This window comes from Arvicola amphibius, chromosome 14, assembly GCF_903992535.2.
Source record: "Arvicola amphibius chromosome 14, mArvAmp1.2, whole genome shotgun sequence".
NCBI lineage: Eukaryota > Metazoa > Chordata > Mammalia > Rodentia > Cricetidae > Arvicola > Arvicola amphibius.
In genome coordinates, this window is record NC_052060.1 from 15,403,174 (window position 1) to 15,416,995 (window position 13,822).

The 13,822-nt window shown below is 39.2% G+C and overlaps 1 protein-coding gene across 4 annotated transcripts in view; it reads left to right on the plus strand.

Moving 5' to 3' along the window:
- Phtf1 (putative homeodomain transcription factor 1) overlaps window positions 1–13,822 on the plus strand; it is a 42,452-nt gene that overhangs the window by 8,414 nt on the left and 20,216 nt on the right. For 2 of the 4 annotated variants that reach the window (XM_038310993.1, XM_038310995.1), the window contains 3 exons: window positions 8,032–8,101; window positions 9,084–9,242; window positions 12,411–12,567. In XM_038310993.1, the coding sequence (XP_038166921.1) occupies window positions 8,032–8,101; window positions 9,084–9,242; window positions 12,411–12,567 (386 nt within the window). Of the gene's footprint in view, window positions 1–307; window positions 327–8,031; window positions 8,102–9,083; window positions 9,243–12,410; window positions 12,568–13,822 lie in introns of those variants that run through there. The other 2 variants (XM_038310996.1, XM_038310997.1) reach the window with 2 other exon arrangements.

Here is a 13,822-nt window from a genome sequence, read left to right on the forward strand (position 1 = left end):
GGGAAGCACATGCTAACACAATGAGATTCCACTATACCCTGTTAGAATGGCTAAAATTAAAAAGATCAGCCCTACCAAACAAAGATATGGAGAAACAAGAATTCAGATACAATTTTTAAAAAATTGTTTTTATTAAGCTATATATTTTTCTCTGCTTCCCCACGCTCCCAATTTACTCAGGAGATCTTGTCTTTTTCTACTTCCCATGTAGATTAGATCCATGTATGTCTCTCTTAGGATTTTTTTTTTTGTTGTTGTCTAGGCTCTCTGCGGTTGTGAATTGTATGCTGGTTTTTCTTTGCTTTATGTCTAAAAGCTACTTATGAGTGAGTACATATTATATTTGTCTTTCTGGGTCTGGGTTACCTCACTCAATATGTTTTCTAGATCCTTCCATTTGCCCACAAATTTCAAGATGTCATTATTTTTTTCTGCTGTGTAGTACTCCATTGTGTAAATGTACCACATTTTCCTTATCCATTCTTCAATCAAGGGACATTTAGGTTGCTTCCAGGTTCTGGCTATGACAAATAATGCTGCTGTGAACATAATTGAGCACATGTCCTTGTGGTATGATTGAGCATCCTTTATATACCCAAAAGTGGTATTGCTGGGTCTTGAGGTTGTTTCCTAATTTTCTGAGATATTGACATGCTAATATCCAAAGAGGCTGTACCAGTTTGCACTCCCACCGGCAATGGAAGAGTGTTCCCTTTACCCCACATCCTCTCCAGCATAAGTTGTCATCAGTGTTTTTGATCTTGGCCATCCTTACAGGTATAAGATGGATCTTAGAGTTGTAGATGCTATTGATTGGCATGGAAAACTGAAAGTTGCTTGATGGTCTCTTAAAAGGTAAATGTATGCTTTTCACATGATTATCTACAAGACAAGTGAAAACAAGCAGCTCTGTTCACAAATTCATCCCGAACTGATGAATGTTTAAACCAGTATCTTCTATCTGTACAGTGGAATGTGTGTCATTTCCAGATGGAGTGCACCTTTATAATATGCCCAGTGAAGGGCCTACACAAGGAAACAGTTTTACATGAGTCTGCTGACAGGAAATTCCTAGAAATGCATAAAGATAGAAAACAGATGAGTGCTTGCCTTCTGTCTCTTAAGAACAGGGATTTCTGCAGACAGGCTGTTGTTGTTTAAGTGTCCTTCCCAGGGTTTCATGTGCTGAAATCTAATCCTCATCATTTGAAGAAAATGATGTGGTTGTAGGAAAGTGGAAAGGTGATCCTCCGTGGTGTTTGCAGGTGGGGCCTTTGGGAGCGCATGAGGATCAGAGCAAGGAAAGCTGCACTTGCACATACACGTGCCTTTCTTTCCATGGGCGCCTCTGTGCTGCTTTGAGGGCACCAACAAGAAGGCTCTCTCGACTTGTGGGCCCCAGGCCTTGCTCATCCCACCTGCACACAAATACCTCTCCCCCTTCTTTAAATCAAGCTGCCCAGACTTTACATTACAGTAATGAAAATTTGGCTAATGTATGGGCACAAAGGAAGTTTTAGGGGTGATAGTTATATTCTAAGTACTGAGTATAATCATGATTGTTTAACTATGAATTTACTAAAACTAATTTTTCAAAACTCTACATTTCAAGTGGATGAACTTAACAGTATATGAATTATACCTCAGTAAAACAAATTTTCAAAACTATAGCATGGTAGAGGAAATATGTAGTATACAAGATATTTACAAATACTTTATAATATGAATTAGTCTCCAGTACCATAATTGAGAGACTATATTAAGTATGTTTGCTATTATTTTAGTGATAAAGATCAATTTATTCTTTGAAAATAAGACTAACCAAGAATATTTCTGTTACTGCTATTTAAATGCTATTTGCAAAGATGAACAAAGCATTCTAATATTTGTTTTGAAAATTTTTTTCTAGCTGATATTAAAAAGAACAAAAACTACTACTTGAAAGTGACCTAACTTCATCTCTAGAAAAGAAAGGCTAGCGAAGTTCAGAGGCTAATTTGGCTGTGTTCATTGTGTTTTATTCTCCTCATTAAAGATGAGCCGAGTCTTGTCCTGAAATGTCTACAGTTATAGCAGTAAGAAAAGGGGCTCAACTCGGAGAATAACAGAGGAGGCTATAGTAGATGAGAGCTATCAGTGCAGTTTCAAAGTTGGGAAGTAGATGGGAAGTGAAGAACAGATAATCATCTGAATACCTGCAGCAGAGAAACCAGAAAAAGCTCTGCTGCGTTCAGTTTCTGAAAGACTTAAGTAGATTCATGAGGTCAGTGTGGAGTACTGAAGACAGGACTGGGAAGCATATGTGTGATGGCAATAATAGACTCACCCACCTTATTCCACGTAATTACTGTGTTCCTCTCATAGAAGACAGATTGAAGCTTGCTCTCTGGTAGGCTGAAACAGTTCAGTGCTCGCTCTATACCAGAAACAAATGTGGGTTGTATGATGCCCTAATACTAGGATCAAATGAGTGTGGCAGCCAGGCTGTTACTGCTAAAGAGGAAGGTGCAGTTTCTGCAGAAACTAACTGAAGAGTGAAGATGTCAAGATACGGAAGAGTGAAATGGTTGCTGGCCCTTCTGCAGTGCGGTCTACTGTTCAGAAAGCCATATTCAGTGTTCTGACTTGAATTTAGCATGTTAGTGTAAATCTATGCCTCTGTGTATAAATAATAATGGATAAAGTTCATAAAACATTTGAAACTTAGAAAAAAAGGAAGAGAAAAGGAGCACAGAAGGAGTAAAAGCATTCTTTTAAGAATTAAGATGGCTTGATGGTACATGACTATTAACTTGGGAGGGAAGCTGAGGCAGCAGGATTGCAAGTTTGAAGCCAGTTTAGTCTACAAACCAAGACCTTGACCCAAACTAACTAAACAAATGGGAAAAATAGTAATGAATATGTTTAAGTAGTTAAATATTATAAAAAACAAGACTGGGTTAAGTTTGTTCAAGAGATGTGTCATATAACATGCTGATTATAGTTCATATATTCTTGAGAAATTCTAAGAGTGGGTATAAGTGTTTGTCTCACAAAATGGTAACCGTATGACCTAATAATGAACAGTTAATTCATTCCACAATGAATATAATAGCTCCGGATAGACCTATCGTAAACTGAAAATACCATCAGAGGTTAATACACCTAACCTGGGTGCCAAGCTTAGCAATGCTGTCCATAGCAGGGTGTGGGCTGTTTACTCTGGTAATATTATGGTGACTGGAAGCTGTTACTACCCCCGTCACAAGATAGCATTGCACTGCGTGTTGATAGCCTGTGAAGAGATGAAATGCACATTTGAAGTATGGCTTCTGTGGAGGACTTATTGTTTCTTGCTGTTATAAAGATTACAATACTGAAAGTGAACAGTCTTAAGTTAGGGCCCATCTGCACATATATATCTGTCAAAACATGTTTACCTATCACCCTTAAGGAGAAGACTCACCTATCATATCCACCATTCCATTGTAAAAGTAGAACACTTGTTAAAACATCTTATAAAGTTCTATCTACCAACTTTAAACAGTCTTTAAAAAAATAACCAAAAGGTAAAAAAGATGTTATAAAGGAAAATGTGGGTTAGGGTTGTATGTTGCGTAGTGATAGAGCACCTGCTCACACACATAAAAGAGCAAGAAAAAAAATTCTCAGAATTTAGTAGAAAAATTAGAAGAAAAAGTTGCTACCAGATCTCTTAGCAATATGAGAGAACACGAGGAAAAAAACTCAAGAAGTGGGGTCAGTAAGGTGACTCAGCAGATAAAGGCTCCTGTCACCTAGCCCGAAGTTCTGAGTTTGAGTCCCAGGTATTATTTTTCTTGAGAAATCTTTCACTGACTTTCCCCCCCAGTTCTTAAATGTGAGTTAGGTGTATGTTATACGCCCTTACAGTGCTATATTTGCTGTCATTGCTTTAGGTTGTTGACAACATGCCCTCTGTTGTTATTATTTTCTCATCTCTTTAACATAATTTCTGAAAAAGCAACAAAAAGGAATGATTTATTTTGCTCATGATTCTTTGGCTCCATTTTCTGGGCTCCTTGTAAGGTCCAACATCATGGAAACAGGAGTATGAGGAAGAGAGGACGCGCCTTGTGGACAGGAAGCAGAGAGAGTCAGGAAGAAACTTGGGATCAAGTATAACCTTCACTGGCACATCACTAGAAACTTGCTACAATGAGGCGCCACATAAATTTTCCACAGCCTCCCTAAATATTGTCACTAGCAGACGAGCATGGGGAGCATCTCAGATTACAGCTGTAGTGTGCACAGCGTGGCCTAGGAAGTCAAAGGTTACTTCCCCTTTTGTGCATGACTTTATAGTAGATTTATTCTTTTAGTGGCAATAAAATGAAAATTCAACACAGTGGGAAATAGGAATTACAGGCTTCACTGACTGTTTTTATTCAGTTAACAGAGCCCACTTGATGTTGCAGCAGTTATGTCCAGTGTTTTGTCTCTTCCTTAAGGCGACATGCCAGGGGTTTTGTCCCAATTGCAGTAACCTGCCCAGGGTTTTGTAAGGTGTTTCCAAACTTGTGACACGGTATCACAGTTTTTGTTTTAGGAGCTTACTATGTTAGGGGACTCTGCAGAAGTCTAGGCTGCCACATAGGCAGCAAGTGCAGGAGTGTCCCACTTCCCTCCTGCTAGGATAGAGACTGTGTGCAATTAACGAGGAAATCACTTACAGCTCCCAGGGTTTACTCATTAAAGCTTTCAAGGTTAAGCCATATTGTTTGATTTTCAACAAAAACTTGTTGTGGGATGCATTTGGTTCCATGTAGCAGGATAAAGGATGTATAATGATAAAGACTGAGAGTGACTTGGTTTCGATCTCTAGGGCTTGGTTTCTTTAGCTATAAAGTGAGGACAGTGAAGTTTTCAGAGTCACGGAAGAGCTAGTTTAAGTGTTTATAAAGTGCCTGACATATGTTCCTCTTGCATTGTGTGTGTATATATATGTATATACACACACATATATATGTATATACACACACACACACACACATATACAGGATATAGCAGAAAGATCTTCAGCAAAAAGATCTGTTCAACATGCATTAAAGTATGTGGTAACTGGTAACTTTTTTTTTTAAAATAGTTTTGCTATGTGGACTTCAGGCAAGTCTCAAACTCATGATTATCCTCCTGTGTTAGCCTCCTAAGTGCTGGGATTTCAAGTGTGAGCCGCCGTGCCCTGTGTGTTGTTTATTTCCCTTAAGAGCAGTGGTCATGAATTTATTAATGACTTCTTTCTCCTTAGGAAAGAAAAATGATAAATAGGGGCGTTCAGGGGCTTATTCCTGACAGACCGGCCTTATACATTGCCTTACTATACATTCTTTGGAGACAGACCTGTATTGACTCACTTTTTACTTTATATCTATCCAGGTAAAATGTTTGATGGAAGATGCATGTTAAATATTTATTGCCTAAGCAACTAAATATGTTTCTGTCAGTGAGGGTTACATAATTCACTTCTTAATGCTGGTCCTGTTTTTCTAACATAATAGGTAAAGAATGTAGAAAACAAAGACTTGAAGCTCCCATATGTGGAATGACTACAAGATCTATTTCTATTAGAGTATAAGATAGTAATATTTTTATTTTTAAATTGTAATTTCTGATTTTGAATAGTGTTTTATGACAAGCATATATATCCACATATGTATATGTACACACATATTTGTACTACATGCATATATATAATATATATACGTACACACACACACACACACACACACACACACACATATATATATATATATACTTCTTTGGAGTGTTTTTCTCTTAAACTACTGTATAGTTTTATTGTAATTTAGGGTCTTAGGGAATTTTTCTGTACAACTACAGCTTGTAGTTGAAGTGTAGGGTTCATTTAAAATTGTTTGACTCCATCAACTTAGTTAAAAAGAGCCAAAGATAACTGCCTCTATCTCTTGAGTAAAAAATAGAAAATTACTGTAACCTCAAGATTTTGAATTAACTTTGTGTGTGTGTGTGTGTTTGTGTGTATGGTGCATGCATGTGACTGTGTGGGTATGTTGTGTTCGTGTGTGCATCAGGAGGCCCCAGCAGTAATTAAGATGTTTTGCTCTCTTTCCTTGACTTATCAGCTTGAGTGAAGGTCTCTCGTTGTACTGGAACCTTGTTATATAGGCCAGATAGGTTGGCTGCTGGGCTCTCAGGACTCTGTCTCTCTCTCTCTCCCAATACTGGGGTTACAAGCACCTGCAGCCATGCCTAGCTTTTATGTGGAACTGGAGACTCAAACTCAGGTCCTTATGCTTGCAGAGAAAACACGCTTAATATTTTACACTAACTTTGATAGTTAAATATCTGATTTTAAAACATGGTTAAGAAGTAGCTCCTGCAAATTTTAGTTGAGCATGGAATTAAAATTAATCTTTTTCTCTTTTAAAGTTTTATTTTGTGTATGAGTATCATGCCTGCATATATGTCTATAAGCCACATACATGCAGTGACTGTTCTTGGAAGTCCAGGAGAGTGCTGGATTCCCTGCAACTGTAGTTGTGGGTGGTTGTTAGCTGCCCTGTGGGTGGTGGGAATTAAAGCCTGGTTACCTGGAAGAGTGTGTGTGGAGGTCAAAAGACAACCTCAAGTATAAGTCCTTGATTTTCACTTTGTTTGAGACAAGGTCTCTTGTTAGTCATGTATATGTATGCCAGGGGATTCTCCTGTCTCTGTCTCCCACCTCACCATAGGAGTGATGGGTTTATATAGGTGTGTTCTGCATCTGACTTTCCATAGGGTCTAGAGATCTCAATCAGATCCTCACACTCAAGCAGCAAACACCTTCTCCATTGAGCCATCATTCTACCTAGAATTTATCTCTTAAAAAGATTAATAGCAAGTTCAACAAACCAAAGGATTGAAAGAAAATCAAAAGATAATTTCATAAATATATATTTACTGTATGGCAAGGTTATTGTGACTTCCAGATTCTCAGTTTTTCTTCTAAAAACATAACCAAATAGGAAAGGCCATCTGTTAGAAACAACAGTGATCAATTTTAGAACTATCCGAAAGTTGAAGATGCAACAAAGACTCTAGAATTCTCACATTGATCTTAGATAAGTGGGTTAACATACAGAAATCTGAAGATTTAGCTACTTTAATATGAAATGATAGAAGACCAAGGCCCAGAAAGTTTTTTCTTTCATTCTCTGAAAAAATGTTCCTTGCTAAATTACATAATGTAGATACATAAAGGGATTTTCTCAATTGGATACATCACAATATTAAGAAATAGGACTGAAGAGGAACCTTTTAGCAGATAATATTCCAGTGGTATTTGGATCTCAGAAGAGAATGCCGAGTAGACAGCCAACTTGCCCAACACCTTCCCGAGAATCTGGTGCCTTGCACGCACTTGGTTTTGTCTGAAGCAAAGATGATTTCTGGGCCTGAAAATAGGAATTAGGTAAAGTTTGTATGCAGAAAAATAGACCTCCATCCCCCAACACCGTAATACACAGCGATGCCCTTAGATAGAAAACTCGGGATGTTTCCTTGGATAAAATGCATTGGAGAGTTTTCAGGGGAGGTGAAGTTAACTATAAACCAAGATAATAAAGCCCTTTAGCTTAATCTGCAAACTCCCACCCAGAATCTTCCACCCTATTACTCCCAAACAAGGAAAAATTTTGGAGGATTCTTTGAGACTGTAGGAAAACCACCTCTGGTATTGACACGTGGAGATTTTGTAAAGGAGATGTTCAGCATAACTATTCCACCATGAAGCCCTGAGTCTGTAAGCTGTACTTTGGTAAATTAAAAACCAATGATATGTGCATACATAGAAGGTAATTATAGCACACAGCCTGAGTTTCCCAAGGAATGGAACTCTATGAAGAGTGCTCAGATTAGGAGATGGGACAGTGGCAGCCCCTCAGATGCTCCCATAGGCTTGGCAGTCACCTCAACAAAAGCAAGAAAACAGTTTATCTTTTACTCTTAAAAGAACTTTTTTTGATTCATTTCTGTTTTTGTTTTGTTTTATCATAGGGCTTCAAAAACAAACCAAAAAAAATGGGCCACATAAAGCCAGACTTGATTGATGTTGACTTAATCAGAGGTGAGTTGGAAAATTGATTTTTCTTTACATATTCATTCTTTTTCTTTCCTCTCCCAACTTGACAAACTAGAGTCACCTGAGAAGAAACCTCAATTGAGGAGTTACCCTTCTATCAGATTGGCTTGTGGACATGTCTTTGGGATATTTTTTGATTAATCATTGATGTGGGAGTGCCAGCTCACTTGAGAGAAGCTACCCCTGGGCAGGTGGTCCTGGGTATATAAGAAGGCAGGCTGAGCAAGCCAAGGGAGCAGGCCAGTAAGCAGCACTCCTCTATGGTCTGAGCTTTAGTTCCTACCTCCAGGTTCCTTCCCCGAGTTCCTGCTTTAGCTTTCCTCAGTGATAAGATGAAGTAAGCCCTTCCATCCCCAAGTTGCTATTGGTTAGTGCTCATCACAGCAATAGAAACCAGACTAGTACTCTTCCCCATCCCACCCTTTTCTCTCTTCCTCCCTCCCTCAGCTCTCTCCTTTCCCCCACTTTTTGTCCTCGCTCTCTCTTTAAGCTTCAAGCTTAACTTCCCAAGTACTGGAATTGCAGGAACTCCACCTCACCTAGTGTGTTACTATGGTATTTCATTCTGGTACTGTAGAATAGTTTTGGGTATCTTCCATATATTGTGGCATAATTATTTTCAAAAGTAACATTCCTCCATTATCATTCAAGTTTTTGCACACTGTTCCTTTGCTTTATTGTTTTGTGGTTATGTAAATAACAGTGAAGGGAGATGACTTGGAGATTGTTGTTGTGTCATTTAGGAGAATGTATTCTTTGCCATTCAGGTGAGCCTGACTTGTTTTGAGCACCTGTCCTTGCGCCTGAGGTGAGAGCATCTCAGAAGTCTTGCCAGCATGTCATGTGCTGGTTTTTACTCCACACCCCATTTCTAATGTAAGGTGACAAGTGGGCATCAGTACGGTGCACATATGTGTTTCTTACACATTTTAATAATGGTTATCTTTTGTTTATTGACTGCTTAAAGGCTCAACATTTGCCAAAGCCAAGCCTGAGATTCCATGGACATCCCTCACTCGGAAGGGGCTTGTTCGAGTGGTGTTCTTTCCGTTGTTCAGCAGTTGGTGGATTCAGGTTACCTCTCTCAGAATCTTTGTTTGGTTGCTGCTGCTTTACCTCATGCAAGGTAACTCAAGAATGGAGTAAATGATGATTGCTTTTCTGAACTCAACAGAGGTGTACTGTACTCTCACCTTTTCATTGGGCCTTTTCCACTTGCAATTCTTTTCCCTAAGAAATTTTTATGCCTGATGTCATAGTTAGGGTTACTGTTTATTACTATGATGAAACACCATGACCAAAACCAAGTTGGGGAAGAAAGACTTCATTTCAGCTTACACGTCCACACCGTTCCATCACTGAAGGAAGTCAGGGCAGGAATTCATAGCAGGAACCTGGAGGCAGGAGCTGGTGCAGAGGTTGTGGAGGAGTGCTGCTTACTGGCTTGCTCTCCATGACTTGTTCAGCCTGCTTTCTTATAGAACCCAGGACCACCAGCCCAGGGATCCACCACCCACAATGGACTGGGCCCTCCTCCATCAATATCTAAGAAAATGCCCTACAGCAGGGTCTCATGGAGGCATTTTCCTAATCAAGGTTTCTTCCTGGGGGCTGGAGAGATGGCTCAGAGGTTAAGAGCACGGACTGCTCTTCTGGAGGTCCTGAGTTCAATTCCCAGCAACCACATGGTGGCTCACAACCATCTGTACTGAGATCTGGCGCCCTCCTCTGGCGTGCAGGCATACATCAAGGCAGAATGTTGTATACATAACAAATAAATAAATCTTAAAAAAAAGGTTTCTTCCTTTCAGATGATGCTATTTTGCCTCAAGTTGATGTAAATCTAGTCACCCCACTGGATATATAGGTATATAAAATAAGTATATAAACCAAACATTTACTGCTAATGAGTCAGAACGAAGGAATAGAGAGTTGGCTCAGTGGTTAAGAGCACTAGTTCAGTTCCCAGCACCCAACTGTTCATACCTCTGTGGGCAGCAGGCATAATGTGGCAAAAACATGCAGGCAAAACACTCATTCACATAAAACAATAAAATAAATAAATGTAAAAAAATGTTTTTAGCCAGGCATGGTGGCCCACACCTTTAATGCCAGCACTCAGGAGGAAGGAGCAGGTGGATCTCTGTGAGTTCATGGCCAGCCTGGTTCCAAGCCAACTATAGTTAAAATGGTGAGACACTTGTAACTCCTCCCGCCACAGAAACACTCCCCCCACCCAAACCAACCAAATAAACAAATAAAAGCCCCACCGAAAGAAAAGAGAAAAAGTCAGAAAGAAATTTATTATAAAACAATTCTTTGGTGGGTATATATGCACATATAATTTCGAGGCCAGCCTGGTCTACAAGAGCTAGTTCCAGGACAGGCTCCAAAGCTACAGAGAAACCCTGTCTCGAAAAACCAAAAAAAAAAAAAAAAAAAAAAAAAAGAAAAAAATTGTTGATATTTGATGAAAATCCTAGGCCTGAGATATACTGTTCTTATGTGAAGTAAATTGCTATAACCTACTTTTGGCTATCTTGTGTATTCTTCTTTATTTTGTGGGCCTTCTATGTAAGAAACAATGTCTAAATTGGTTAAAAGAATAAACTTATTAAAATAAAAAAATGAAAGCCTATTGAATACTAATGAGATAGTTGTGCTTTTTAAATTTTACATAATTAATCTTGAACAAATATATATATATAAAATATGTATTATATATTACAAAACATTTTTATTTATTTGAGAATTTCATTTCCTCCATTCAACTCCCCCTGGAACCCCTTCAGTGCTTACCTCTTCCACTTTTATGTCTTTTTCTTTTTGTTTAAAACCTGCTGAACCCAATCCAATCATTGCTGCCTTTATTGCCTGGGTCTGGGGCACCGGCAAACTTTGTTTTGGTTAAATCACTTTCACCACATCTTCTCTCCTATCTTTCTCTCACCTCCCTACTGCACAAACCTTTCAGCCCCTTTCCCACGTTCACATCTCAAGTGTTCTATCACCTCCTCTAGTTAAGACCTCTTTCCTCTCCCCTCCAGATGCAGGGATGAATTGTTAAGTCTATGGGAGGTTATGAATAAAGTAAAAAGGATGGTGATAGGAACGAGAGAAAGAAGTAAAGATGCAAGAATAGGAGGGAAAGGAAAGTATGAGGTGTGGCTGAAGAGCCTCACAGTAAACTGAGTGAAAAACACACAGCAGGCCTGAGCAATACCAAGGCAAAGCAGCATGAGACACATCTGCAAGAGTAGGAGTTAAAGTAATAGAGAATAAAATATTCAAGATGCCTGGATGAAATTCCATTTTGTTTATGTATGGTGCTTGCTTTCTAGAGTTTATAGAGACTCTATCTCTATTCACAAATCTGCAGGGATGCAGTTAGTGAATATTCTACTGTTAGCTTGTTGGGGTTAGGCATCTCTTTGAAATTTAGCCTTGGTCAGAATTTGTTGAAGATTCATCCAAAAAGGATATTCATCCATTGGGTTAGTGCTAACTTTTTCTCCACCAGCAACTAACTCTCAATAACAGGAGAGTTACCATACATTAAAGTTTAAAAGACTATGAATTTGTTTGTAGTGGAAGTTCTATAGATAATTTTGATATTACTCTACTTTTCATTTATATTTATTTGAAAATCTCATATATGCAATAGAAAGAAGCAATACAGCACAGTAGTTAATTCCTGGGTTCAAATCCCAGCTTTGGTACTTGCTTTCCAGATATCATTGGGCCCTGGGAAATACTTTTTCTTTGAGTCGAGTAGTAATTCAGAACTGCCTTCTTTGGAGGCTGGAGAGAGAACTCAGCAGTTAAGAGCACTTGCTGCCTTGCAGAGGACCTGAGTGTGGTTCCCAGCACTCGTGTTGGGCAGCTCATAGCCATTGTAACACCAGCTTCAGAGGACCTGACACAGACACAGGTACACACTTAATCACATGCACTCTCTCTCTCTCTCTCTCTCTTTCTCTCTCTTACACGTAAGTAAAAATAAATCTTAAAACACCTAAAACTGTCTGCTGCCTGTGGCATCTGGTTTTCCTGTAGTGGAAGCCCTTTAGGGATGCCTGGATTATCATGCTACCAGTTTGCAGAATACTTCCAGTAGGTTATTTTTTACTTACCCAGCAATCTGTGACTTTAATTTTTACTCAGCTAATATCCAAATGCATGATATCTAGGAAATTATTTTTATTAGTCCTTTTAGAAACGACAGCTTGTGGAAGCAGCATGCATAATTACAAGAGTGTGCTTTTTAGTACTGTGCATTTTCAATTCTCTGCAGTAACAGCGATTGTGTTATATCTCATGATGCCTATTGTGAATGTGAGTGAAGTGCTCGGACCGCTGTGCCTTATGCTCCTCATGGGAACTGTCCACTGTCAGATCGTGTCAACTCAGATAGCCAGGCCGTCAGGGAACAATGGGAATAGGAGAAGAAGGTAAGGTGGGAGGTTGACGAGTGGTGGCCTTTCTTCTTGTTGCATATTTGACTTGCAGATGAGTGCTGCTTCATTTTCCCCTCATGCTAGGAAGTCTTATTAACCTTTTGGATCCCTGTGACCTCTTTCTCACTCAGTGCAGTATGTTTAAAAGGAAATTACTACTTTTTGTTAATATTTTCTTTTCTTTTTTGAGGCAGGGTTTCTTTGTAGCTTTGGAACTTGTCCTCTTGGAACTAGCTTTTGTGGACCAGGCTGGCCTCAAACTCACAGAGATCTGTCTCCCTCTGTCTCCTAGTGCTGGGATTAAAGACGTGAGCCACCACCACCGGCATTAGCATTATTTTCAGTAATAGTTTTGAAAAAGTATTCTCTGGCTGGGGTCTAGATATATCAGTGTAGGGCACTTGCCTAGTGTGAACATGTGTGAGGCCCGGGTTCAGTCTGCACCATCCTCCGAAAAGAGAAAAGAGACGAGGAAAAGGGAGAGAAACATTCTTTCTCTCTCTTTTCTTTTTCTTTCTTTCTTTTTTTGTTATGTTTTGTTTGTTTTGTTTTTCAAGACAAGTGTAGCCCTGGATGCACTAGAACTCAGTCTGTAGACCAGGTTGTCCTTAACCTTAGAGATCTGCCTGTGTCTGCTTCCCGAGTGCTGGAATTAAAGGTTGAGAAACATTCTCAACCACCTGGCTGAGAAACATTCTCTTTAAAATTTGACTGGTGGTAATATATGGTGGTGCACACCTTTAATCCCAGCACTCAGCGGCAGAGACAGGTGGGTCTCTATGAGTTCAAGGCCAGCCTGGTCTACAGAGCAAGCTCTAGGACAGCTAACACTACACAGAGAAAGAAACCCTGTCTCAAAAAATCAAAAAGAAAAAAAATGTGAAAATTTACTATAGTTAAGGATTTCAGCACATTGGGTTAACACTACCAACATTTTGACCTCTTTCAAAAGTATGTAACTAAAACTTGGCCTCATGCTTATCACTTGGAAAGTAGAGACAGGATTGCTTCAGGTTTGAGACCAGTCTGGTCAATGTACTGAGTTCCAGGACAACCTGACTTACATAATAAGAACAAAAATAAAACAAACAACAACCCCAAGCCACTTTTTGGACTTGTTTAGATAACGACTCTTAGGCTTCTGTTGCTTGTGTGGTGTTATAGGAGGTTGGAGTATTGATGTTCTCGGAGTAGTAGGTTCAGTGTTAGCTTCCAAAAGTTGTTCTCTCCTCAGACTATTTCTAGATTT